General features: G+C 65.5%; 2 protein-coding genes across 3 annotated transcripts; one reads left to right on the top strand and one right to left on the bottom strand.

Moving 5' to 3' along the window:
• The first annotated feature begins 581 nt into the window (after positions 1-581).
• On the top strand, positions 582-15,160 carry ACAP3 (ArfGAP with coiled-coil, ankyrin repeat and PH domains 3). 2 transcript variants are annotated; one of them, XM_044236892.1, is made up of 24 exons: positions 582-686; positions 4,143-4,200; positions 4,815-4,934; positions 5,128-5,181; positions 6,356-6,414; positions 7,218-7,401; positions 7,866-7,910; positions 8,055-8,150; positions 8,233-8,307; positions 8,729-8,740; positions 9,401-9,513; positions 9,601-9,652; positions 9,847-9,947; positions 10,028-10,139; positions 10,389-10,597; positions 10,679-10,748; positions 10,841-10,935; positions 11,015-11,217; positions 11,414-11,518; positions 12,675-12,773; positions 12,878-13,098; positions 13,250-13,359; positions 13,460-13,570; positions 13,659-15,160. In XM_044236892.1, the coding sequence occupies exons 1-24, from the start codon at positions 640-642 to the stop codon at positions 13,804-13,806; spliced, it is 2,499 nt and encodes an 832-aa protein (XP_044092827.1). In that variant the 5' UTR covers positions 582-639; the 3' UTR covers positions 13,807-15,160. The 2 variants fall into 2 exon arrangements, with proteins under 2 accessions (XP_044092827.1, XP_044092828.1); XM_044236893.1 differs by lacking the exon at positions 8,729-8,740.
• Positions 15,161-16,089: 929 nt separating this feature from the next.
• SCNN1D (sodium channel epithelial 1 subunit delta) lies at positions 16,090-25,183 on the bottom strand. Its single transcript, XM_044236259.1, is given in 16 exon segments — positions 16,090-16,178; positions 16,180-16,434; positions 16,542-16,643; positions 16,732-16,782; positions 16,947-17,004; positions 17,088-17,166; positions 17,293-17,410; positions 17,757-17,855; positions 17,980-18,143; positions 18,218-18,306; positions 18,475-18,665; positions 18,774-18,981; positions 19,525-19,892; positions 21,701-21,768; positions 24,105-24,210; positions 24,559-25,183. Coding segments are annotated over 16 exon segments (2,031 nt in total). The 5' UTR covers positions 24,598-25,183; the 3' UTR covers positions 16,090-16,142.

The following is a 25,183-nucleotide window of genomic DNA, read 5'->3' as shown; positions in this document are numbered from 1 at the left end:
CAAAGTGCAGAGTCGCGGAAGAGCGCATGGGCCGGATTCTGACCGCGGCGCCCAGGAGGGGCTCCCGTGGGCGTGCACTCATTCGTCCGTCCTCTCGCCCGCTCACCCACGCCCTACTGCCCCGGAGTGGGTCCGTCCCCACGTTCCGCGCAAGCGGTTTTTTGCAAATGCTCCGAGTTGCGCAACGGCCGCACCGCTGGCGCGAGCAGTCCCGCCCTCCCCGCGCCCCTCGGACAGTCCGGCTGTCGCTGGGTCCGACTCCCTTCCCAGCCCGCGGTGGCCTGGGAACTAAAGGGCGGGACGACGGGGCGTCCCGGCCGGAGCCAGGCGTGGCCGAGCCGCAGGGAGAGGCGTTTGGCGACGCTCCCCGGCCGTGACAGCGGGAGGCGCGCGCGGGCGGTGAACATTGGCGACGCTCCCCGGCCGTGACAGCCGGCGGCGCGCGCGGGCGGCGGACTTTGGCGACATTCCCCGGCGGTGACAGGCGGGGCGGGGCGGCGGCGCGGCGGCCTCAATCCGGGGCGGGCGGGCGCCGAGCGCGGCGCGGGCGGGCCGGCTGCGGGACGAGCGGGCCGGCCGGGGATGCTGCTCGGAGCGCCGCGGTCCTCCTGCCAGTGAGCGCCGCGCGCCGCCGCAGCCATGACGGTGGAGTTCGAGGAGTGCATCAAGGACTCGCCGCGCTTCAGGTGCGCCCCCGGAGGCGGCGCGGCCCTTTGTGGTCGGCGGGGGTCGCCACCCCCTCGGGGCGCCCGGGGCCGCCGTGGGTGGGCGCAGAGAGAGGGGGTGTCGTTGCGGCCTTTGTGGCGGGCGCGGGAGCCGGTGATGGGAGCTGGAGGACCCCGCCTCGGACAAAGCCCGCAGCCCGGGGCCCAAAGGCCTTGAACAAAAGATGCCCCTTGTGCTGGTCACCTCGCACGGAGGTTGTTCGCGTGGGGGTGGGGTGTCCGCCGGCATAGACACGTCTCCGTGGGAGTGTCCGCCCCAGCTTTGTGTCTGCACCTTCGTGCCGGCCACCTGCACGGGGCTGAGAGCCCCCCGCCCTGCTCTGGCCGGGCTGTCTGGGTGCGAGGAGCGTCTGTCCCGGGGAGAAGTGCACCGGGGTCAGGCAAGTGGAGCCACGTTTTCAGCCTGGGGCCAGCTGCTTGGCAGGGGTGACCTCGGGGCCTGGAGGGGTGGGCGTTTTGGGTAGGGGTTCTGCCCTGTGCCCAGGACCGGGTCGGTCTCTTTGGTCCTTCCCGGGAGTGCAGGCATGTTCACTCCTGGGCACCCGGAGCCCCTTCAGTGTGGCAGGTGCATGTGTGGGAGCTCCGCTCCTCTGGCCCCCCAGGATGTGCAGACCCCTGGCGTGAGTGTGTGGGTGGGCTGCCCCCCCCAGCTGATACACTTGCTGCCTGCATGTGTGCCTGTCCCTCCCTAACGCTCTCGTGGGTGCCTACTGGTGCTATGCGTTTACCCTGCACACATGAGCTTTGGCACACAGCACACGTTAGTCTGTTCCCGTGTATCCTGGCACTAGGCCTACGTGTGCTTGCACCTGCGTGTGTCTTGCCCATGGGCACACGTGTCTGTGTGTACCCTGTGTGACTGCGTCCCGGTACGTTTGCTTGCACATGAGCACATGTGTGTTTGCTCATACGTATGTGTGCCTGCTGAGTCTTGGGTGTGCCGGCAGACCTGCGTGTGTGTGCACTGGTGAGCTTCAGCATTGGTGCCCTTAGCCCTGCGTCCCTTGACTTGCACAACCATCACACAGGGGAGAAAAGGCTTGGGAACGCTAGGAATGAGGGGCCAGAGGTTGGCCCAGGGAGGGGCCCCAGCGCAGAGGGTTTGGGGGCGATTCTCTGCATTGTCCCATCTGCTGTTGCTGACTGATTGGCAGGGTTGTGAGCAACTCCGGCATCCACAATCCTGGGCTTGCACCACTGCCCACTGTCCTCCAGGATCCAGGCTAGGGGGGAAGGTGTAGCCAGGGCCTCAGCTGTGGCCTTGGTCCTGACTGACGCACCCTGGTCTCACCTTGACTCGTTGCTCAGATGCCCCGTGGTCCTTCTTCCTGAGTGGTCGGATTGGGACATTGGCACCCCACTCACCTCCAGGCCTTCTCTCCTGTACTAGCCTGGTCTGTCTGTGGCCCCTGGGGGCGCAGTGCCTGCCTGTGTTTTGCCTTGCTCCCTTGACGGGAGGGGCTTCCCCAGAAAAGTGCCCATCTGGGCCCCGGGATGGGGGCTGAGGAGATTCATCTGAATGACTCTTGGGCCACAGAAGCCACACTGTGTGGGTTTCGGGGTTGGGCTGAGATTCAACGGGGGTTTGAGGTTCTCCTGGGGTCCCGCTGTCTCCCACCCTCACCCTGTCACTGCAGGGTAACTTGGGACTTCCTGGGGGCAGGCCTGGAGAGAGCCACAGTGGGGCTGGGGTGCAGGCTGTGCTCAGTGATGTGAGGCCAGGTGGCCCCAGCCCAGGGAAGAGGGACCATGCACGCATGCCTGTGGCCTGGGGAGAGCCCCACAGCCCTGGGGTGCATGGGGGAGAGTCCAGACCCTTCCAGACAGGCCGGGAGGTGCCCCCTCTCCTGGGTGGGGCTTCAGGCGCTGAGTCACGGCTTTGGTGGGGAAGCTTGCCTCACCCTCCTCCTTGTCATCCAAGCTGCTGAAGAAATCCTGGAGGGAGGGCGGAAGAGGAGGCCTCGGATCCTTGGAGGCTGGGGCTCCCCCGACGGGGTGCGGGTTCTTGGCTCTCTGCAGAACACCCTCCTTGCCCCCATGAACACATTCATCAGCATCCGGTGCGGCCCCACCCTCGTCGGGGGGGCCCCCTCCTTGCCCGAGTGCAGCAGCTCTCTGCATCTGCTGGGTTGGGGGGGCTGGGGTGGCCCGGGGTCCTGCAGCGTCTGCTCCTGGGGGGGGTGGTCTATCCCTTCCCTGGAGCTCAGAGTTCCCTTAGCCCTGCTGGAATGAACCTGTGTCCTGTCAGGGAGAGTGGTGGGAACGTCCAGTCCCTGGCTGGAGCCGTCTGCTTCCCTCCCAACAGCTCCACAAATTGTGGGCCGGCAAAGCGGTACGCCTCCTGTGAGGGACAGTCCCTGACCAGAACCCTGACTGGGTTCCCAGGCCTGGGAACCCCTGGAACGCAGCGCCTTCCTGCGGGCCATGGGGGCAGTGAGGGCCCCTGTATCTGGATGGCCTTGCCTCTGCCCTGCCCCCACCCAAGACCTGTCCCTGGAGGCCTGCCTCTCACTCCTGGGCCCCCACTGTCACCCCTGGCCCTCGTGCCCTGTTGTCCTTCATCCCCAGGAGGCCAGATGGGCCCAGTTCACCAGCTGATCGGGTTGGGGGGGGCGGTGGGGTGGGTGGTGCTGGGATCCTGGCCCTCTTTCCCTATTTCCTGTTCCCAGAACAGGGGAGGGGGGTCACGTGCCTGATCCATCTGCCTCGCCTTCCGGGGATTCTCCCGTCTGTGGCTTCTCTGGTGATGTCATTCGTTAACTCTTCCCTCCCTGCGGCAGCCCCGTTGTCAGGCTGCTGCGGTGGGAGGGCACTCCCCTGAAGCTTGTCCCACTGCTCCCTTTGGGCAAACTGTACTGAGGTTGGAGGAGCCAGGGGGCACCCGTTCTGCTGCTGCCGGAACTGGCTGCTCCATACGGGCTCTGAGACGGCTCCGCCCCAGGGTGCCCAAGGGCAGCTGGCGGGCCCATGGTGGGGCTGAGGTGCCCTCGGAGAAAGGCAGTGGCTGGGCTGGGAGAGTGGCATCCCCTCCCTCTATCCCTGGGGGCTTGTCTGACTCCTCCCTGGGGCCACATTAGCCAGACCCCAGATGGGGACATTGCAACTGGCCAGGCCCCTTCCTGCCTGGGGTGGTGGTGGGCACTGCGTGGCTTTGGACTCAGCTGGGCCTGGGTCCAGCCTCACCCTCTGCCCAGGGGCGCGTCTGCCTTTCCCAGCTTCCGTTTCCTCCATGTCTGGGGAGCATGGGACAGCGGCGGGCTGACGGGAGCAGGTAGCCGGAAGCTAAGCAGTCCCTTCCTACCGCACGCTCATCGTCCCCAGGAGGCGAGGGGCACAGGGCGCAGAAACCCCCGCTGACCTGAGCCTTGGCCCCCACGTTGGCGGCCGGGCCTGCAGCCACCCTCGTTCCCGTTGCAGGGCTGCCGTTGACGAGGTGGAGACGGACGTGGTGGAGATGGAAGGCAAACTGGACAAGGTGAAGGTCCCGGGGTGCCTCTCCGCCCCGCGCCGGGCCCTGACTCGTCCCTGCACAGACACACGTGTGTGCGAGAGTGTGTGTGTGTGCGTGTGTGCACAGGGCGTGCCCCCTCTGTGTGCGGTGCACAGGGCCTGGGGCTGTCCCTGTCTCTCCCACCGTGGCCCACCGTACCTGTCCCAGGGCGCCCATGTGCTGGCCTGTGTGAGTCTCCCATGAAGTGGGGGTCGGCCTTGGTGTGCCCCTCCCACCATCTGTGGGGCGAGGGGGTGCTGAGGGTGCTCCCCAGGGACAGGCTTGGGGAAGGAGGAGAGGGAGAAAGGAGGGGCAGCATCCCTGAGCTCCCTCGCTGGCAGATCCTGCCAGCCCCCAGCTCCCGCCCTGGGTTCCCCTGCTCTGGCCTTCTGCTCTGGAGCCCCTCACTGTGCTCCCAGCCACAGTGGGTCAGAGAGAAGGCTGGCTCCTCAGGCACAGCTGTGTCCCAGGCGCGGACGGGCCCTGAGCAGAATTCCGGCCGCCCCTGGGCGGTTCCCACCTCTGTGGCCTGGCTTCTCAGAGGAGGTGAGGGTTGCCCCTGGAGGCAGCGTGAACGTGGCCCCTTCCATCCCCCATAGCTGGTCAAACTGTGCAGTGGCATGATCGAGGCCGGCAAGGCCTACGTCACCACCAACAGGCTCTTCCTGAGTGGCGTTCGGGACCTGTCCCAGCAGTGCCAGGGCGACGCCGTCATCTCGGTGAGGGGGCAGCTGAGCTCTGACCGCTGGATGGGTGGGCACAAGCTGGCAGCTGCTTGACTGGGAGCCCTGGGCATTTGCACTGGACCACGGGGGCGCGTAGCTCCGAGACCTGGGGGCGAGGGTGTCAGCCGCCCCTGGGAACAGCGCTGTCTCATCTGAGCTGGGGTCTCCTCTCCCCCGTCGCCCCCAGGAATGCCTGCAGAGGTTTGGAGACAGCCTCCAGGAGATGGTCAACTACCACATGGTAAGCCCTGGCCGCAGTGGGGGGGACCTGCCAAGGGCAGGTCCCTCTGGCTTCCCACGCAGGCAGCCCCCCCACCCGCTCCCCGCAGGCCCCGCCCAGCCTGGAACGACTCTCTGCTGGCTCACGGGGAGCTGAGCTGGCCACTGCTGGGAAGCCGTGTTCCTGTTCCTCCGGTCTCCGGGGGTGGGGGGTGTCCCTGAGGGGCTCTGCGGTGTCCCAGGTTAGGGCCAGACAAAGGGGAGGTACTTGGATTCTGGGGGTGGGAGCAGGGAGCAACAGAGCCCGGGTCTGAGGCCAGTGGGGTCTTCGGGTGGGGGATACTCAGAGGCTCATCCAGGACCCCCCAGTTGTTCTGGCCAGGCTGTAGAAGTGCCTCCCTGGCTGACCCCAGGGCCCCTGAATGACTGCCAGCCTCACGGTGACCCAGGCTGGGGCTGGGTGACCTCGAGCCCCTCAGAGCCCCTAGCCGGGACACACAGAGTAGGGCCTGAGGCCTGTGTGGGTGGTCAGACCCGGGCTTGGGAACCAGAGCCCCAGACTAAACAAGGAGCCCCACCCCCGCAGGGGAAGTTTAGAAATAAACCAGCTCAGGAGAGCTCATTCTCCCCAGTCCGTCTGTCTGTCTGTTCCTAGTTAGTGCCCAGCCCTCCTCCCGTGATGGGGGCATCTGATTCTGGGCCAAATCTGTGCTTAGGGATGCCTTCCAGCTCCTGAAAATCACCCTCCCCTGTTCCCTAGGTCAAGTCCCTTGAGAGCTCTGGGCTCTGACCTGATCCTTTCTCCTGTAGGCCTGGCTATGCTTGAGGTGGCCTCCAGGGCCGGGGGGCGGTGGGTGTCACCCAGCGGCCTGTGTGTGCTTGCCGTGTCTAAGTCGGCATGGGGTGGTGCTGAGGGAGGGGGACCCGTCGGGGAGAGCTTTGATCTCTAGCCTGGCTGCGAGCCAGTAGCGGAGATGGGCAGGTGGTCACAGCTGTGGCCTTTGGGCACCAACCCAGGCCTGGGGCCACACCCACTCCCCTGGACCCTGGGAGGCTCCACAGGGGCAACCAGCTGGGGCCCAGGCGGGGCTGGGTGGGGCTTTCCCTCGTCCTCACTTGGAGGGACAGGGGCTTGGCCCCTGGAGCTGTGGAGGAGTAGACCCTAACACCGCTTCCCTCCCTCCCTCCGCCCCCAGATCCTGTTCGACCAGGCCCAGAGGTCTGTGCGGCAGCAGCTCCACAATTTTGTCAAAGAGTGAGTGGTCCTCAGACCCCCAGGGAGGCCTCTGTGGGCCCTGGAGGGGTTGGTGGTGGGCCTGTGATGGAGTAGCAAGCAGACACAGCTATGCTTGATTTGGGGGGGTCTTGGGGCCTGCCTAGGCGAGGCCTTGGCCCAGGGCCTCAAGACTCTAGGTGGAGGACTTAGCAGGAACAGAGGCTTGGAGGTGGGACCAGGCTGCGGGCAAGGAAAGTACCTGGAGCACACAGGGTAGCCAGGGGGGCCTCGGGCAAAGGGTGAGGGTTGGGGTGGGCTATAGACGGAATTAGGGTGGCGGTGGAAGGGGTGTGGGCTGGGTGGACGTCTGAGCTTGTGTGCAGTTGGGGTGTTTGTGGTACCCTGAGTGATGCTGAGTTGAATCTGAGTGTGAGTGCGAGGTCCAGGGTGGGGCAGGGGGTCTCCCTAGACCGGCTTGATCCTGGGAGTAAGGTGGGGAAGGGCAGGGGGAAGGGGGACTGGGGGAAGGGGGGGAAAGGAAGGGGGAGAAGCAGGAAATGGAGGAGGAAGAAAAGTAGGGGGGCAGGGAGGAGGAAGAGGGGGAGGAAGAGGGATAGGGAGGGGGGAACGAGGAAGGGGGGAGGGGGAGGAAGAGGAGGAGGGGGAGGAGGAGGGGGGGGAGAGGGAAGAGGAGGGGGGAGAGGAAAAGAAAAGGGGGTGAGCCAGGGCTGGGGGCTGGGGCTGCTGGGACAGAGCCCTAGGGAAGGGAGGGCAGTTCATTAAGGTGGAGATGCAACACGCACCCCTCCCAAGACCCTGACCTGACACCTGCTGGTCCCCAGGGACGTGCGGAAGTTCAAGGAGACCAAGAAGCAGTTTGACAAAGTTCGAGAGGACATGGAACTGTCCCTTGTGAGGAATGCCCAGGCCCCACGGCACCGTCCCCATGAGGTAGAGGAGGCCACAGGTGCCTTGACCCTCACCCGGAAGTGCTTCCGTCACCTGGCCCTGGATTATGTGCTCCAGGTCAGCCACCGGGCAAGTTGTAGTGAGGCCTGCAGTGGGTGGGAAGCTCCTCCTGTGTTTCTGCAGACAGAGCTAGCGTTCAGAGCAGCCCCTCTGGCTCCAGAAAACCTCAGATGCCAGCTCTCGGGAAGGAACATGGTCATGAGGGGTGCCCAGGCAGAGGCACAGCAGTGGGGGTGGGTGCAGGCCACAGGCGTAGGCGGAGGCCTTGAAGATCTTGCTGACCGGGGCTTGGGCAGCCTAGGAACAGGTGTAAGAACTTCTGTCTTCGCTCATGGGAGGAACCCAAGTCCTAACTAGGGGAAGGACACTGTGACCTTGAAAGGGTGAGGCTAGCCCAAGGGTGGGGAGCTGGAGATAAGCTGCAGGGGACCACACACAGCCTGGGAGGACACCGTGGTAAGGGACAGGTCACAAGCTACCTCAGCTCCGACGCCCTTCACCTGTCCACCGTCCCCTTGCAGATCAACGTCCTCCAGGCCAAGAAGAAGTTTGAAATCTTGGATTCTGTAAGTGATTGGTGAGGGGGCGGGGAGGAGGGGGCCTTGGCCGCAAGGACAGGCCTGTGAGGTGTATGGGATGTGAGTACACCAGGCGGGCCCTCTGGTCGTGGCTACTGAGGGCTGCCCCCCTGTGCCACCCCCCACCCCCAGATGCTGTCCTTCATGCACGCCCAGTACAGCTTCTTCCAGCAAGGCTATAGCCTGCTGCACCAGCTGGACCCCTACATGAAGAAGCTGGCAGCCGAGGTGAGCCTGCAGGCTGTGGTGGGGCCCCCGGGGTCTTGGAGGCAGAGTGCTCACCCCGCTCCCTGGGTCCCCTCCCCGACAGCTAGACCAGCTGGTGATCGACTCAGCCGTGGAAAAGCGGGACATGGAGCGGAAGCACGCCGCCATCCAGCAGCGGGTGAGGCCCTGCAGCCCCTGACCTCCCTGCATGAACGGGGGGTGGGGGGTGGGCAAGAGACCACTACCCCCTTATTCCCTCTCTAGGCCGCCCACTCTGTGGGGGCTGACACTGCTTCTCTTTGAAATGTGCACCCGGAGGGAGAGGTCTCCATCCTTAGGAGCCTCAACATAGCCTAGCAGGAGGGACAGCCCTGGGACAGTCCCTTAGAGGTCCGCCCTGGGGGACAGAGGGAGACTAGGAGTGGCCTGGAGACCTCAATTGCTGGCACCTACCCAGACAGCCCCAGGGTAGAAGTGGGCTGCAGCTGGGAGTGGCTATTTCCAGATCCCTGGGAGCCTGGCGGCGGGGTGGGAGGCGGGCAGTCACTCACGGGCTCTCTCTCCCTCTTCACACCCCCTCCTGCTCCCGGCCCTCTCAGACGCTGCTGCAGGTGAGTGGGCTCCTGCCCAGGGTGGGGAGTGAGGGAAGAGGAGGCCCGGGCAGGGCGGGCCTCTGCCCTCCCCCACCCCTGGGAGCTTCAGCACCAAGGACACCTCCCGGCCTCGGCGTCCCCAGCACCCGCGAGCTCTGCGCTGTCCCCGGTGGCTGGCACGGGCAGGACTTGGGCTGAGCCGGACCGCATCCCCCTCGGGGGCCGGGAAGGGCAGCAGCTGTCCCTTTCTGCCCCCGTTCAGCCAGGGGAGCAGGTGGCTGAGGCTCCTCTCCTACCGCCGGACACACAGGACAACACTCAGTGTCTCCTCATGCCCTGTGAATGGGGCTCTGTGGGGCCGGCTGGAACAGGCCCAGCTGGCAGCCTGAACGGGGACGAAGGGTGGGGGCAGGCAGCTTCCTTCCTGGTCCCAGAGCCTGCTGTCCCTACAGGGCTGGGGGTTGGGGGTGGGTGATGGAGCTCTGGGGGCCCCCAGCTGTAGTGTGAGGTGTCTGCCCCCCCCCCCCGTGGGGTTTCAGGGCAACCGTCTCTGCTGGGGTCAGGAAGAGGCTGTGGAGAGCAGCGCCTCACCTCAGCGCTGGCTCAGGGGAGCCTGGCAAGGCGACAGTGTCCTCACAAGCAGGGGTGGATACTCACGGAGGCCCCGACCGCCCCCAGGACTTCTCCTATGATGAGCCCAAAGTGGAGTTTGATGTGGATGCGCCCAGTGGTGTGGTGATGGAGGGCTACCTCTTCAAGAGGGCGAGCAATGCCTTCAAGACATGGAACCGGTGAGGGAGGAGCCTTCTCAGGGGGTCTGTGGGGCAGACTCGGGGCTGGCCCTGCCTGACCCACTCCTGGCCCATGCCCCCACCCAGGCGCTGGTTCTCCATCCAGAACAGCCAGCTGGTCTACCAGAAGAAGGTCAAGGTGCGCTGCAGGGCTGCTGGGGCTGGGTCAGTGGCGGCCGGCCCCTCCCCGCTGGGACCCTGGGGTGGGCTGAGGAACAGCGCCTCAACAGTCAGGGCACAGAGACCGCTCGGGTCTCAGTCTGTGTCCGTAGAGTGGAGCGGTAAGTGCGCGGCCGGGGCGGGGCACAAGGGCCATGGTGCGGCTGCCCGCAGGACGCGCTGACCGTGGTGGTGGATGACCTGCGTCTGTGCTCCGTGAAGCCTTGCGAGGACATCGAGCGACGGTTCTGCTTTGAGGTCGTGTCACCCACCAAGTAAGGAGGCGGAGGCACGCCCCGGGGCAGGAGGGGGATGGAGCCCGTGCCCGCGGGGCCTGACGGTCCCCTGCCTCCAGGAGCTGCATGCTGCAGGCTGACTCGGAGAAGCTGCGGCAGGCCTGGGTCCGGGCTGTGCAAGCCAGCATTGCATCCGCCTACCGGGAGAGCCCCGACAGCTGCTACAGTGAGGTGGGGGCCCCTGAGCGCCCTCCCCGTGTATGAGCGCGGGGGCGTGCGGCAGGGAGCCGGCCCCCACATGTGGGATGGGAGCGGGGCTCCGTGTATGGGCGGCGTGTGCATCGTGAGTGTGGGTGTGCACACGCCCACGGCACATAGGCTGAGGCTTCCGCTGTCCTCCCCTGAGCTGGCACCTCTGGCTGGGGCTGGGGAGGGAGGCCGGAGCTTCTGAGGGCTGAGCGGCCCCTCACGCACCCCCAGAGGCTGGACCGCACGGCGTCTCCCTCCACGAGCAGCATCGACTCCGCTACAGACTCTCGGGAACGCGGCGTCAAGGGGGAGAGCCTGCTGCAGCGCGTGCAGAACGTCGCTGGCAATGGCCAGTGTGGGGACTGCGGCCAGCCTGACCCCCGCTGGGCCAGCATCAACCTGGGTGTGCTGCTCTGCATCGAGTGCTCAGGCATCCACAGGTGGGCCTGCTGGGGGCGGGGCACAGGTGGAGGCTGGGGTGGAGCCACACCCTGCCTCACCCCTGCCTCCTCCCTGTCCAGGAGCCTGGGTGTCCACTGCTCCAAGGTGCGGTCCTTGACTCTGGACTCATGGGAGCCGGAGCTGCTGAAGGTGTGTATGAGGCCATCCAGGCTGCCACGCTGGTGGGGGGTGGGGGCTGGCCTGTGAGCCGGGGCTGACGCCTGCACACGTGTCTCCTCTAGCTGATGTGTGAGCTTGGAAACAACACTGTGAACCAGATCTACGAGGCTCAGTGCGAGGGGCCGGGCAGCAGGAAGCCCACAGCCAGCAGCTCCAGGTGAGGTGGGGGGGCGGTCGAGATGGGGCCAAGGGAGCCCCCGCGCATGAGTGCGGCCTCATGTGCACCCCTTGTCCAGGCAGGACAAGGAGGCCTGGATCAAGGACAAGTATGTAGAAAAGAAGTTCCTGCGGAAGGTGCCCTCAGCACCAGCCCGGGAGGCCCCTCGGCCCTGGCGGGTGCAGAAGTGCCACCGCCACCACAGCTCACCCCGAGCCCCCGCTGCACGCCGCAAGGTCCGCCTGGAGCCTGTCCTGCCCTCCGTGGCTGCCCTGTCCTCAGGTATCCGCAGGCTGCAGCCTCAGCTCGCACAGCCGTGCAGGGGTGGGAAGCAGGCTCCGGGGGGGGCATGAGCAGCCAAAGCTCAGGCCGCAGGAGAATCAAGGTGGAGTAGGGCAGGGGGGAGGCAGAGGCTCCCAGCAGGACTTGGGCACCCTACTTTGCCTTGTGCCTCAGTTTACCCATCTCCCTGCCTCAGGTGCTGTGGAGCGCAAGTTTCGGCGGGATTCTCTCTTCTGCCCAGATGAGCTGGACTCCCTCTTCTCCTACTTTGATGCAGGGGCTGCTGCAGCCGGTCCACGTAGTAAGTGCTGTGAAGGCCCTTGGCCCCTGCGGCCCCGTCCCCTTGGCTCCATCGGGGCAGCAGAGCAGGGACCGGGTGTGGCTCCCCGTAAGGTGGGTGAATGTGGACAGCCACAGCCACTCGCTTGGAGAGTGGGGGACAGGTGTCCCTTGCAGGAAGGATTGGGTTGGTGCTGGGGAAAACTTGGGGGTCAAGCAGGGCTAAGGCTGAGATAGTATCCGGAGGGTCTGGGGTTACTCAGCCAGAGCTGGAGGGCTGAGGCCGTGATCCGCAACAGTGTGTGTGTGAGTTGCATGTGTGGTTTGCACACTGGAGTGAGGGCATGTATGTGAGTGCGTGTGGGTGTAAAGGGGGTCTGTGGCTGAATGTGTGTACAGGCATATATGCAGGTGGATGTGTCCGTGTGCACGTGTGTGTGTGTGTGTGTGTGTGCACACGCGTTTGTATGCTGGGAGCCAACAGCTGTGTTGGAGACCGAATGTGGGACACAATTGTGCATCTCTGCCAGCTCCTCTTGGAGCTGGGGTCCAAATGCTACAAGCAGGGCTCCCGACCGAGGGGTTCCTGCTAATGATTTATGGGTACCCAGTGGGTCCAGGGTACCCCTAGAGCCTTTCTGGGCAATGTGGGCAGAAGGCATGGACCCAGGCCAAGAACTGACAGGGCTGGGGCGGTGACTGGGATGGCCTCCGGCAGCAGAGGGCGATGCCTCACCATTCCTGCTTCTGGGGCCGCCCTAGGGAAACCATCAGAGATTTCACTGGATGTCGTGGGGGAGGGGTGGGCCGGAGGTGTCCCCGGGCCCTCCCGGTGAAGACCTCGAAGCTGCTGCGTGGGCTGGCCACGTGCACTTGCCACAGACTCAGTGGAAGGCCTGCATGGCTCAGGGTTGTTTCACCCCATCAGTCCTGCTGGGGCCGGCCTCCCACAGCGGGGCTTTCCCTGGGGCTGTGCTGTCGTGTGAGCTCCTCTGGCTCCTTTGAGCTGTTTTCTCCCCCTACCCCCATCCTAGGCAGGGCTCCCCTCCGCTCCTGGGGGCTCATCGCATCCCTGGGGCCATCCCTGGAGGATGGATGTGAGCTCTAGCCTTTCCACAGGGCTCTGGGTGGAGTCAGGGACTCTAAGCACCCCCCCCATCTGTCCCTGGACCCCGCAGGTCTGAGCAGCGACAGTGGCCTAGGAGGCAGCTCTGATGGCAGCTCGGACGTGCTGGCCTTCGGCGCAGGCTCCGTGGTGGACAGCGTCACTGAGGAGGGTGGGTGCACGCCTCCCCGCCTTCCCGCTGCCCAGCCCCGCCCTCCCACAACCCCGCTCTGGGCTCCGTCCTGTGGCAGCTCATGACCTAACCCCTCCCCGTAGAGGGTGCAGAGTCCGAGGAGTCCAGCGGTGAGGCGGATGGAGAGGCTGAGGCCTGGGGCCTGGCAGACGTGCGTGAGCTGCACCCTGGGCTTCTGGCACACCGTGCTGCGCGCACTCGAGACCTCCCGGCACTGGCCACAGCGCTGGCACACGGGGCAGAGGTCAACTGGGCCGACGCGGAGGACGAGGGCAAGACGCCATTGGTGCAGGCTGTGTTAGGGGTGAGCGGGGGTCGGGGGGATGCTGCATGGGACACAGGTGCATCTTCAGAGCTCTCTTTCATGTGGCGCCAACACGGGGACCCCTGGTACCCTCCTGGAAGCCAGCAAAGGGCCATTTCCCAGGTGAGTCTGAACTGTCCTCCGTCCCCAGGGCTCCTTGATTGTCTGTGAATTCCTTCTGCAAAACGGAGCAGACGTGAACCAAAGAGACAGCCGGGGCCGGGCGCCCCTGCACCACGCCACGCTCCTGGGACGCACGGGGTGAGTCTCCGTCGCCCCTCCTGCCCGCGGTGGGGGCCGGGCCAGGGGGTCGCCTTGGTCTGCCCCTGGCCAGCCCCGACTTGTCCCCTCCCCCCTCCAGTCAGGTCTGCCTGTTCTTGAAGCGGGGAGCTGACCAGCATGCCTTGGACCACGAGCAGCAGGACCCGCTGAGCATCGCGATCCAGGAGGCCAACGCCGACATCGTCACGCTGTGAGCGCGGGCGGGGCCTGGGGCGGGGCCGTAGGGGGACCCGGCAGGGCGGGGGGGTGGGGCGCGGCTCATCCGGCGCCTCCCCCAGGCTCCGTCTGGCGCGCATGGCCGAGGAGATGCGAGAGGCCGAGGCGCCCGCGGGCCAGCCGGGCCCCCTGGCGGGGAGCAGCCCCACGGAGCTCCAGTACCGCAGGTGCATCCAGGAGTTCATCAGCCTCCACCTGGAGGAGAGCTAGGGCGGGCGGCCGGCTCTGGACCGCCGCTCCCCGCCCGCTCCGCTGTGCTGGCCACGGATCGGTGCCTGGGCGGCCCTGCAGCCCGGGCTGCCTGCTCTGCCCTCCTCGGAGCTGTCCCAGCCCCTCGGGCTGGGAGACACCCCAACACTGAGTCTTAAGAAGCCCACATTTCCCCTTGGGAGGTGCTGCGTCACCTGGTGCCCATCACCGCCCCTGGGGACCCTGCTCTTCAGGTGACCCCTTTCTCGGGCGCCTGGGTTGCTCATGTCACAAACTGCTCTGAAGGCCCGGTGTCACCTTCTGGCCCTCAGATGCCCCTCCCCCCCGGGGGCCTGTGTCACTTTGTGCCCCTCCGTCCATCCTAGGACCTGTGTCACTTCATGTTCCTCTCTGCCTTCAGGGCCTGTGTCACCTCGTGGCCCCACCTTTACTGCCGTAGAACACTGACCTGCTAGTTGGGTCCCTCCTACACCCCCAGAGCCCCTCCGCTAGGCCCTACGGCTGGTGGCTGGCCACCAGCGCCTTGTGAGGGCTGAAGGGGCAGCCCATCCAGGGAATCAACCCACGTACCTCACTTAGTGACCGGCATCCAGGCTGGGCTTCTTGGGTGCTGGGGGGTGGGCTGCGGCCTGGGGCCTCAACCCTGGCTGGACGCAGGCGTCCCAAGGCCATGCGGCTGGCCACGCAGGCCCCAGTGCTGGGTGGCCAGAGGCCTGTCCCTTGGCCCCGAGCCGGTGCATAAAGGACTTTGGCACTTTCCACCCCCGCATCCGACATTCTTTATCACAGACTGAGCGGGTTTTCTACAACGAGCGGGTTTTCTTTCTCACTTTGTTTTGCGTCTTTTCTCCATGGACTCTTGAGGATGACTTTGACGCACCTGCCCCGGCACCTGGCCCTGCCGGCTGCAGGGGGAGGCTCCTGCCGCTCTGCCCTGTCCCTCTCCAGCCTCAGCCCTCTAGCTGGGCCCTGGGGGGGCCCCAGGGGGTCCCTCAGCTAGCTCCCCAGGGCCCACCAACTTGTTCATTCTGCAGTCACCTTCCTGGAGCCCTGGGGCTGTGGCTGGGCCTCTCCCCAACTTGCGGCCTTGGTCTGGCCAAGGCCGCTTGTCTGGTCACTATGCAAAAGCTGTCCAGGGAGGCTCCGTGGGCGGCAAGGTGGGTGCTGACCCAGCCCCCCCAACTCTCTTGCCTGTTGGCTGTGACCCCTAAAGAGCAGAATTAGCTTCCTTCTTTCTCCCTGCTTGCGCTCTACCCCCACCTCCCCCCCCAGGACCCGCATCAGGGCCTCGGGCTGGCAGGACCCGCCCCCTGCTCCAGATCACAGTTAATAATAAACGGCTGTCATTGGCTCACCTGCCTTCCTCCACTCTCTCAACTGGGGAGGGGGTGTCTCTGGGCCCTTTTTGCCTCCCCTGAGGGGTGGCCCTGAGTGCCCCCAAAGGATGCGGTAAGCCAGAACCCAGGCCCCGCCTGCTGGGGGCCCTGCGGGCGGCCCTGGGGCTTCTTCGATGGAAACTGACTCCCTACACCCCCAGCCCCCATTCCCTGCCTTTCTCTGGCCTGGATTGTGTCCCCTGGAGGGAGCAGCAGCAAGAGACACTAACCAAGGAGTGTGGTCCCGGGCTGGTCCTCTCTCCCGGCCAAGCCCTGACCCCACAAGCTGGCCGTGGGCACCGTGTCCTCCTCTCCCCCAGCCCCCACAGTGTGTCTGTCTCTCCCAGAGGTGGAGCAGCAGCCTGGGGCTTTCAGGTCCCTCAGGAAGGGTTGCTGGGAAGGAGTGCACAAGGCAGCCGCCAGGTGGAATGGCTAATTTACTGCAAAGCAGTCCTTCCCCAACCTGCCCCGAGCTGAGGACGCCTCCTGCCCCATGCCTGTGCATCGCTGCACACAGGCATAGACAGACGTGTTGACACGCTTAGAAATGCATATATATTCACGTGACACCAACCACACGGGCACACTCCGCTGTGGAGGCCCCTCCCCCCTTGCATGCACCCACACTCCCAGCTGTGCACGAACTAGACATGGGAATCCAGAGAGGTAGGGACACTCCCCTCCCCGCTGCCCTGGGCGTCCCTGAGGCCGCTGCTGGGCAGGTAGCCGGCTGATGAGAGTGCCCGGTGGGCTGGGCACCCTCCTGCCTGCCTGCCTGGAGGCCCCAGTGCAGCTTCCCTGGCTCTGGGTTTGGCTTGGCTGCCTGGCGGTGGCTCTGGGGGGCAGGTCTGGTTCCCCGTGGGCAGCCGGGAGAGCTTGCTGCAGCCACATCCCTCAGGATCAGAATAAGCTCCTGCTGGTTCGGCCGTGGGGCAGGGGGCGCTTGTGTGGCCTAACTCTTCAGCAAAGACTCCGGCCAGAGCTCCTGGAAGGATTTGCGGGGCACGAGGCCAGCAGGGCGCCCCGGATGGTGGATATTCCTGCGGTCAGTGGGTAACTGCTCGGTTCCTGGGATCGCGGGGGGTGCCCCTGTGGCTGCCCCCAGCTGGGACCCCTGAGCTGTGCGGAGCCAGCGGCAGCCCCGAAGCAGCACCAGAGCCAGAGCGTCAAGCAGCAGCTCCAGCACAGAGAGGACCGAGGAGCCGAACCACAGGCTCCAGAGGCTGCCCATGGCTGACAGCAGCTGCGGCACCTGCAGGCATCGGGGGGCGGTGAGCAGGTGCCCACGGCTGGGCCCTGGGGGGTCTGGCCCGCCACTGCTCCAGCCCCTCCAAGGCCGTGGGTCCCTGGCTGGCTCACCGAGTAAACTGGGGTCTCATCCACCCGACGGTAGTTGAGCTCCTGGTAGAAGATGTTCACCTTGGCCACGCTGCTCCTGCGGCAAGGCAGAGGCGTGAGGGGCTGGGCCGGGCGCCCGCGTGGCAGGGGTACTGAGGACAAGGTTGGCAGAGGGAGGGGCCGGGACGTGTCCTCTGGAGGGGGCGTGCACCGCACTCAGGCTCCTGTGGCCGTGCTTGCCCAGCGCCGCCAGGATCCAGTCCTGTGCACAGAAGGCTCACTGGGACCACTGTTCCTCACAGCCCTCAGGGCGCTGTGGGGCAGGTGTTCAGAGCGGGGACCACAGGCTGGTCTAGGGTGAGGCCTCTGGGACCTGGGAGACCCACCGGCTTGTCCGTCCCTTACCCACCCCTTTAGGGCACTCACAGCTGACTTGGAGGAGGGCCACCTGGAGGTCCCGGCGGAGAGCTCGTAGGAAGACTCCCTGGAGACAGACCCCCCGGTACACTCCTGCTGGGGTGCTGTGGCGGCAGCCCCTGACCCCGAGCCCCCACATCAGCCACCCACCTGCAGGGCCTGGGGCAGCGTGAGCTACAGGGAAGCCGGTGGGTCCCCAGGTCCCTGGAGAGCCGGTAGAAGCAGTGACCTGTGGTGGTGCAGGGGGGGTTGTCACAGATGAACCCGCCAGGATCGACCCGGGGGTGGTGGTGAGGTTTGCAGGTTGGCAAGACCTGACCACACCCCCCACCAGTGGCCGGTGGGGGACTCTCACCCCAGGCCGGGTGCCTCGCGGAGCTGCAGTACTCGGCCCCCGACGGCAGGGGGTAGAAGAAGTAGCCGCAGGAACAGGTCTCCACCATCAGCTGCTGAAAGCAGGACACCAGGCAGGCCTGGGGGACAGCAGGGGGCGTGAGCTGCAGGTCCTAGAGGCGGTCATGCCTCCCCCGGGCCCACAAAGGGCCTGCTTCACCTCCCTCTCAGCAGTGCACCTGCCCCCCCGCCCCCTCCTTCACTCCCCTCCCCCTTGGCCAGCCGTTCCCCGGGTGCCTCCCTTGCTGCCCCCCAACTCCCCGTCTCTGCCTTCTACCTCCCCTGGGCCTTCCCCTAAGCCTCCCCTGGCCTCCCTCTCCCAGGGCCAACCCAGGCTCCAGGTCTCCCTCCCCGGACCACCTTCTCTCCCGGCCTCCCTGTCCGTCCTGAGAAGCTCCTGTTCCGCCACCGCGGCCCCAGACTCGCCTGCAGGGTGTACGAGGCGGTGTAGAGCAGGCCTACGTCTACACCAGCTGCGCCCTCGCTGCAGTGGCTGTAGGGGTTCCCCAGCCGGCGTACCTCGTCCTAGGGTAGGGGGCACGCTTCAGGGCAGCTGTCCTTGCCCTTGATCCCCCAGGGTTGGGGAGGGAGGTGGGGAGTGGGAGGGTTGGGGCCCCTCCTCTGCCCCGGCTCCCGTGAGCCCACCCACCTCTCGGACGCCGATGGTGGTTTCGGTCCCTGGCCGGATGCTGAAGCCCTGGTGCTCCGGGAAGGGCGTGTGGTCATGTCCATGAATCATGACCCTAGCGCCGGCCTCCGTGGACAGCAGAGGCAGGTGGTGCCTCTGCTCAGCCCTGAGGACCAGGCTGATCCCTGGGAGGGGAAGGGGGTGAGGCCAGGCCGGCCTGGATGTCTCCCGCCCCACTCGGCTGTGGGCTGGCACTCACCGCGGGCGATGCCTGGGTGCTGTGCAGCTGAGACGCTGTCGAAGGTGTAGCAGCTGCCGTACGTGGGGCGGTGGAGCGTCCGGAAGTGCCTGGAACCGGGGACCACACTCCTACCGGCACCCCTTCGGCCCAGGACCCCACTGCGTGGAGCCCGAGGGACCACGGCCTGTCCTACCTCTGTGGGCAGCCGTTTGCCGCCAGCCGGACCCCAGGGGTGGTGCCCGTGCCTGCAGTCAGCTGCCCCGCCCCCCACTCACCGGGCCTGGCAGTCCTGGCCATCGAATTGGCAGGAGAGGACAAAGTGGCCTCTGTCGCTGCGGTGGCCGTCCTCGTGGGCGGTGGGCATCAGGGCCAAGACATTCACATAATGGAAGCAGTACCACTCACGGGCAGCGGTCACAGCCGACGCGGAGGCACGGCACAAGCAGTCCCCACCTGTGCTGTTGCACTGAGGGCCGTGGGGGGCCGGTCAGCACGGCCCTCTCAGCCGCCTGCCCCCACTCAGAGATCCGCAGAGGGACAGTGTGCCCGGACGTGCAGGGCTAGGGACACTCACCAGTCTGAAACCCACTTTATTCTGGCCACCGGGTCGGCTCAGCCTTTGCAGGCGGACCCTGCGGTCCAGGTAGAAGGCGGGCTGTGGGAGCGGGTCAGCTGCAGAGAGGACGTCCCTGTTCTTGCTGAAGTTGAACTTGTAGAGAGACTGGATGTTCTCCTGGGCAAACTCATCGAGGACCTGCAGGTGGTGGCGGACTGAGCGGGGCCTGGGCGGGGGGGGGTGCGAGGTGAGTCAGAGCCCCCACGTCAGTCCCAAAGTATTGCTGGGGAGAGTAGGGTCGGCCCCCTTGGTGCTGATCCCAGAGACCAGCCTGGATACCCTAGAAGCACCCCCACCCCGTGTGGACTCCACCGGCCCCCTGGCTGGACCCCAGCTCCTACCTGCTCCTCTGCCTCCTCACAGGAAATGTCGCCCTGCTCCCCACCCCGGACCCAGCTCCAGGCTGCCCTGCTGGAACCTCCCTCCCACCTCCCCTCACCCTGCCCGGACTGCCCAGGCCTGGTGGCTCCGATCACTCCAAGCCCCAGCTGGCTCTTCTTTGTCCCTGAACACACGGCCCGCCCCCCCGTGCCCCCACCCCCTCGCCGCTGCGGCCCGGAGCAGAGGTCTCAGGGTTCCCGACTGAGCAACTGGGCACAAGGGTGGAGCGAGGTGGGGTCCTCAGCGGCCTGGGCCTTGTGACCCGGTTGGCCTTCCGCGGTGACCGCAGCCGGGGAGGTGCCGCAGAGGTGGGAGTCGGCCCCCTCACCTGTGCGGGTTCATGTCGCACAGAGTGACGGCTGGGAAGAGCTTGGGCTCCGAGTGCACCGACACTGTGGCAACCACCGGGTAAGGCCAGTACTCCGCAAAGAGGAGCCAGTAGAGCACGCCCAGGGCGCCTGCCACCAGCAGCCCCCATGAGGCCGTCCTGACGCGGCTCTGGCTGGAGCAGACCAGGCGGATGGCACCGTGGATGGTGGCGTTGGTGCAGAAGAAGGTGAGCAGCTCCCGGGAGGACGTGGGCAGCTCCACCAGCCCCTCCTTCTGCCTGTCCTCCTGCAGGGCTGGCGGCGGCCGCTGGTCCGGGTGGACTGTCAGGGAACCACCGGCTGTGGCTGTGCAGGCCGTGGCTCCTCCCTGTGTCCGAGAAGCGGCCTTAGTGTGGCCCCAGTCTGTTGCCTGGCCCAACTCCAACTTGGGCCTCCTCACCTTGGGCTGGTAGGACTTCCATCTCTGTCCTTCGGTCACCAATGGCACTACCCAGCCCCCTGATGCTCCAAAGAGGCCCTAGCAGGGGGCCTGGGACTGGCCCTGCAGCCCCCCACCTCAGGGCAGGGCACCGGGCAGCCTCCGCAGGCCTTTTTGCAGCCATAGTGGGGTCTGCTGGTGGGGACAGGGACAGCAGAGAACATGGGGTCCAAGCCCTCACTGGTCCTGTTTGCATGCAGTCCTGAGGTTGTTGTTGGTGGTGGGGTCCCTGTCGCTGTCCACTCACACGGGGCAGGGGCCTCTAGAGAGGGGCAGGCCAGGCGACCTGCTTGGGGTGGGGACTGTATTATGTCCTTGGGCCTTGAGCCAATGTTGAAGGTCTGGGGCCCCTACAAAGACAAGCCTCTGCGCTTCAGTGGCCTCTACCCACTCTTAGTGGCCAGCATGGCCATGCTTGATTGGGACTGATGGAACCGAGCTGCTCTGGCCACGTCTGGGCCAAAGGTTGGGCCTGAGGACCATTCAGTGCTCTGGACCCCAGTGAGGGAGCATCTGCTGAGTTTGTGCCCAGGGAAATCCTGTTTGTGAAACGCGGGCTTCAGGAAGAGTGGGCGGGGGCCAGTGGGCTAGTCAGTGGTGGGGACCTGAGGGCCCTGGAGAAGTAGGGCCACAGACCCAGGACCTCCAGACCCCCAGACCCCCAGCACACAGGGACATGGGACCCTGACGAGGCCAGGCCTACTCTTCCCAAAAACCTGTGGAGTCACCGCGCAGGCCTCCGGGGGACTTCCCACACCGTCCGTCTCTTGGTCTGAATCACTAGGCCTCCCTGCACCCAGGGCAGAGCCTCCTGAGCTCTGGCCCCCTCCTGAGTCACCTGGGCAGGGGGTTGAGCGGGGAAGCCCCTGCTGCGTCTCAGCCAGCAGGTGCCCTGCCTGGTGGGCCTGAGCAGGTTGTTCCCCTGCGCTCTGGGAAACTGCGTGTCGGAGCAGGCCAGCCGGCCGTGTGGGGCCACAGGCACATGGGGAGGGTGGGTGGTCCTCCTTCCCCGCTTCAAGTCTGTGGGCCTCCCCAACGTCCGGCCAGGAGTGGGTGCCAACATGGGGTCCTCACGCTGGCTCTCATGTTGCACAGAGCTCTGCCCCTGTATGTTTGTCCCCCCAGGATCACACTGGGGCTTCAGGGTGGGCCAGGATCCTCAGCTGCGTGTTGTAGGTTAGGCACAAGGGGCTCCAGAAAGTTCTTTCTGACTCCAGCAACCATGTTTACCCTCCTCTAGACATGTAGCCCAAAGCAGCCCCCTCCTGGCTCGGTGGGGGCTGGCAGGGTAGGAAGAGGGGACACCCTGGAGAATGGGGACCTCGAGGACCCCTGAGAGGCTTCAGGGCTTCCTGAGACAGGGCAGGGTCCAGACCTGGGATGGCCCCAGATGCACTGAGGGAGCGGAGGTGCCCCAAGTCTGATGCAGCAGCAGCAGGGGTGCTTGGCCTCCTTGTACACACACATGTGCACAAGTGTGTACATAGTCACATACACCCGTCACACGTACCAAGCCCTCGGTTGGTGGGGACCGCATGACCCTCTTCTCTTGCCCTCAGTGCCTGCATGTGCTCAGGGTGACATGTGAGACACAGCCCCCTCCCCTTCAGGTTCCAGAAACCCCGAGGGATGACCTTCCTTCCTTGCCCCCCACCATGGGAAAGGAAGCCCACGTCAGGGGGCTTCCCCGCTGGTACCTGGAAGCCAGAGTCTCCTTCTGCAGGTGCCTCCATTTTCCGTGGCGGTGGCCCCAGTGATGGCAGCTCTAGGAGGTGACAAGACAGCGTGGGACGTGGCCCGACACTGGCCCGGCAGCCTCCTCCTTATATCAGGCTGGCTAGGCGTGGGATGAGGCTGGGAGGGGCCCATCTGCCAGGGCCAGACACACCCACTCCGGACCCGGAAGGGGAAGCCACGAGGGCAGGGCTGGGGGTCTTTCCCCCGGTGAGCTTTTCTTGCACAGAGCCCTGGATGTGAGGTCTGGGGATGAGGGGCTCCTGGCTTCTAGAGGGAGAGGAGAGGTCTGTGTTGGCTGAGACCCCCTTGCACGGCTCACCTGCCTCTCGCGGAGCAGACCCTCCCCTCCCCCAGCTCCCAAAGCTCAGATCTCTCAGGGGTGAGACACCTGCTCTTCTGGTGGCAGCAACCAACCCCCCCCACACACCCGCTGCCCCTCGCTTCGGTTTCCTGACAGGCCAGCAAGGGATCCCGGCCCTCCACTGCCTGCCCGGCTCACGTTGCGACCACGGGTGTCTGTGACCGAGGGACGCCAGGCAGGGACCTGCGCTCCCAGAGCCCCGGTGTCTAGGGCCGGTCTCCCAGCCACTGGGGCAGGCTCGAACGGCGGGACAGCCCAGGCCCTGGGTGTGGAGGCGGCACCTGGTGCCCTGCGGCACACGGTTCCCCTGCCCAGCAGACGCGGAGGCCACCACTGACCACACGGCACACCAAGACAACACACCACCCACGAAGATGACACACCACACGTCTTGGCCGTAGAAACACTAAGACCACACACCGCACGCTAAGAACGCACTGCACACTCGGGGGCCGGATCACGCTGGCATGGGGGTTGAAGTCCTGGGCCTCAGTGTGACCGGGTAAGGCTGGACGCTGTGCTGAGGGCAGGGTGCCCAGTGCCCCCCAGTCCCAGGGTGCCCTGCCACCTCTGGCCCCGGGGGGGGGGCGTCCAACATGTCCCCAGGATGACCCAGAAACCTCACATCCCAATAACCAGACCCTCAGCCTGGTCCCAGGTTTGAGGGTGTGGCTCAGGCCCTTCTGCCCCCCGCTCCCCCACAGAGGCAAGCTCTAGGTTCCTGACACCCCACCCCAAATCAGTGTGGAGGGCCTGGACTGGGATGAGGAAGGGGGCCTCGCTTCCCATAGGCCCTGCTGGGGAGGCCTTGGCTCTGAGGAGGGGTGAGGCCATCAGCCCCTTGGTTTTGGAGGTAGACGGCCCCTGCTGACGTCTGGGGGAAGGGCGTCACACCTGCCTGGGGAAGAGCGGGGTGGGGGGGGTGAGTCACGGCTCCGACACTTACCATGTGAACGTGCCCAAATTAATCAACCTCAAGTGCAACATGGGCCTTAGTTTGCTCTTCCTGCTCAAGACTCAGGGGTGGGACCAGCCAACACCACTGGTGTGGATACCCCTCCCCAAGCCCCCATCAGGCTCTCCAGACTCAGCACAGGCCCTCTTCTACAGAGCAGCTTTCCTTTGTGGGCTAGGTGATGTTACCGAGGGGATGGGGGGCACACTGTCCTCGGGGAGGCCTCTAGGCAGAGGCGAGGGCCCTGGGGGCTCTGGGTAATCAGAGCAGGAGTGACCTGTGGCTCAGGAGGCTGAAGAAGGGTGCTTCCAGGAAGGAGGGTCCTGGAGACCCCGGTCTTGGGGGGCTCAAGTCTAGCCAGAGTCTCAGCCAGCCAAGGGCATCTTACAGGGAACAGGAGCCCCTACTTTCCTGTGGGAGAGGGAGCCCTGGCCAGGGACAGAGGCAAGCCTGTGATGATGACCTGTACCAGAGGGGCTCAAGGCAGAAGACACAAACCCTCCTTCCCTCATCCTGGGGAAACAGCTTGAGAAGGGCCCACGCATAAGGCGCCCGGGGCAAGGATCGGTGACCAGCGTGGGGGGAGGAGGTCACCCCAGAGCCCACCTCTGGGAGGGCAGAGAGCACTCTGGCTGTCTCACCAGGCCAGGAGACTGTATCTTCCCCTCCTGGTGCTTCCCTCCTCCTGCCTCCCCAGGCCTCCCCGGCCCCAGGAGGAGCAGGAGTGCAGGCTGGGACAGGACTGGGTGACCCCAGCTCCTGCCGCAGGGGAGGCCCATGGGGTCACCCTCCAGAACCGTACTGAAGGATGTGAGGACACCTCAGAGAAGGGACAGGCAGGTGGCCCCAGATCCTCCACCCCTCTCCCCAGAAGGAAGGTAGGATGGCTGGCCCCCACGTACTGAGTTTCACCCCCTTTGGGACATTGAGGGATAGGCTTCACTGAGGCTGAGCCTAGGGTGCCCAGCATCCCCTTCCAGGCCGGGGCTGCCCCAGAGACTGTCGGCGCCTGCTGTCTCCTGGGGCTCCCCAGGCTCAGCTTACTCACCTGCGGGTACCCGTCTCCCTCGGGGGCAGCTTAGAGATGGTCCTGGGGCTTCTGGTGTGACCGAGGTGAAGTCTGAGCCCATGGATTCTACACGTGTGGTGGATTCCTGGTGGATGTGGGTTGGTGGGGGTCTGTGGGCTGGCCCACCCGCTTCTGGGAGGGGGAGGGGCCTTCTTGGTGCAAATGGGGAACCTCCCCACCCCTTCAAACACTGACCACAGGGTTAAGCAGGGGTTCCAGGGAGCCCAGAGGGGCTCCCTGAGGTGCCTCCAGCCAGGCGGTGGGCAGGGGGGGGAGGCTCAGGGTCTGGCCAGGTGTCTCCCCCGGAAGGGGTGGGGTGTGTGAACACTTCCTGCCTGTCACCTCCAGGCTGGCTCTTCAGGACCCCCTCTTGAGCCCTGGCCTGGGGAGGGAGTAGCAGCCCACAGGCAGGGGATGTTTTCTTCACTCTAACCTTTGTGGTATCCTGGTAGCTCTTCCCACACAGAGCCATGGGCCCCCCCAGCCAAGATGCTCAGGAGTGAGCACAGACAGCCATCCCTCTAACTGTAGCAGGGCCATTGGTGCAAGAGGCAGGGGCTGAAGTTTGGCAGAAAGGGCTAGCTCCTCCTTGTGCTCCAAAAGGGTGACTTTGGAGTTTGAGAGGGTCTCAGTTGTCATTTGCTGCCAGCCGAGCTGCCCACGCCTGTCTCAACTGCTGGGGCCATCAGCTCTATGGCCAGAGGGCTGGGCAGCTTGGGCCTTGGGAACCTGGAAGACAGCAAATGTGGTCGGAGTGAGGTCTTGGCAGGACCTGCTGGCCCCATCTGTCTTCGGAAACTTCTCCCTTAGTTGTGACTCAGGGTGCTTGGTGATCAGGAGGGTGGGGGCTGATGCTGAGGGGTTCTGAGCTGAGTTTTCCCAACAAGGTGCTCCCACATAAGTCAGCACCCCCATTTTACACAGACAAACTGAGGCAAGAGAGGGCCTCTACCTGCCTCTGCCCCAACCGCACTCTGTCACAGCCTGTGCTCTGCAGGTGTGTGTGGGTGTGTGCCAGACACACCTGCGCTCGAACCCCAGCTGCCCCGGAGAGGCCT

The sequence above is a fragment of the Neovison vison genome, chromosome 2 (assembly GCF_020171115.1).
Source record: "Neovison vison isolate M4711 chromosome 2, ASM_NN_V1, whole genome shotgun sequence".
NCBI classification, from domain to species: Eukaryota; Metazoa; Chordata; class Mammalia; order Carnivora; family Mustelidae; genus Neogale; species Neogale vison.
This window is presented reverse-complemented; position numbering and strand designations above follow the sequence as displayed.

Bases quoted from the DNA above. Each gene is read 5' to 3' on its own strand.
- ACAP3 (XM_044236892.1), top strand. From the start codon at position 640: ATGACGGTGGAGTTCGAGGAGTGCATCAAGGACTCGCCGCGCTTCAG. The intron at 7,911-8,054 runs GTAAGTGATTGG...CCCCACCCCCAG, and splicing joins AGTTTGAAATCTTGGATTCT to ATGCTGTCCTTCATGCACGC. The intron at 9,514-9,600 runs GTGAGGGAGGAG...GCCCCCACCCAG, and splicing joins GCCTTCAAGACATGGAACCG to GCGCTGGTTCTCCATCCAGA.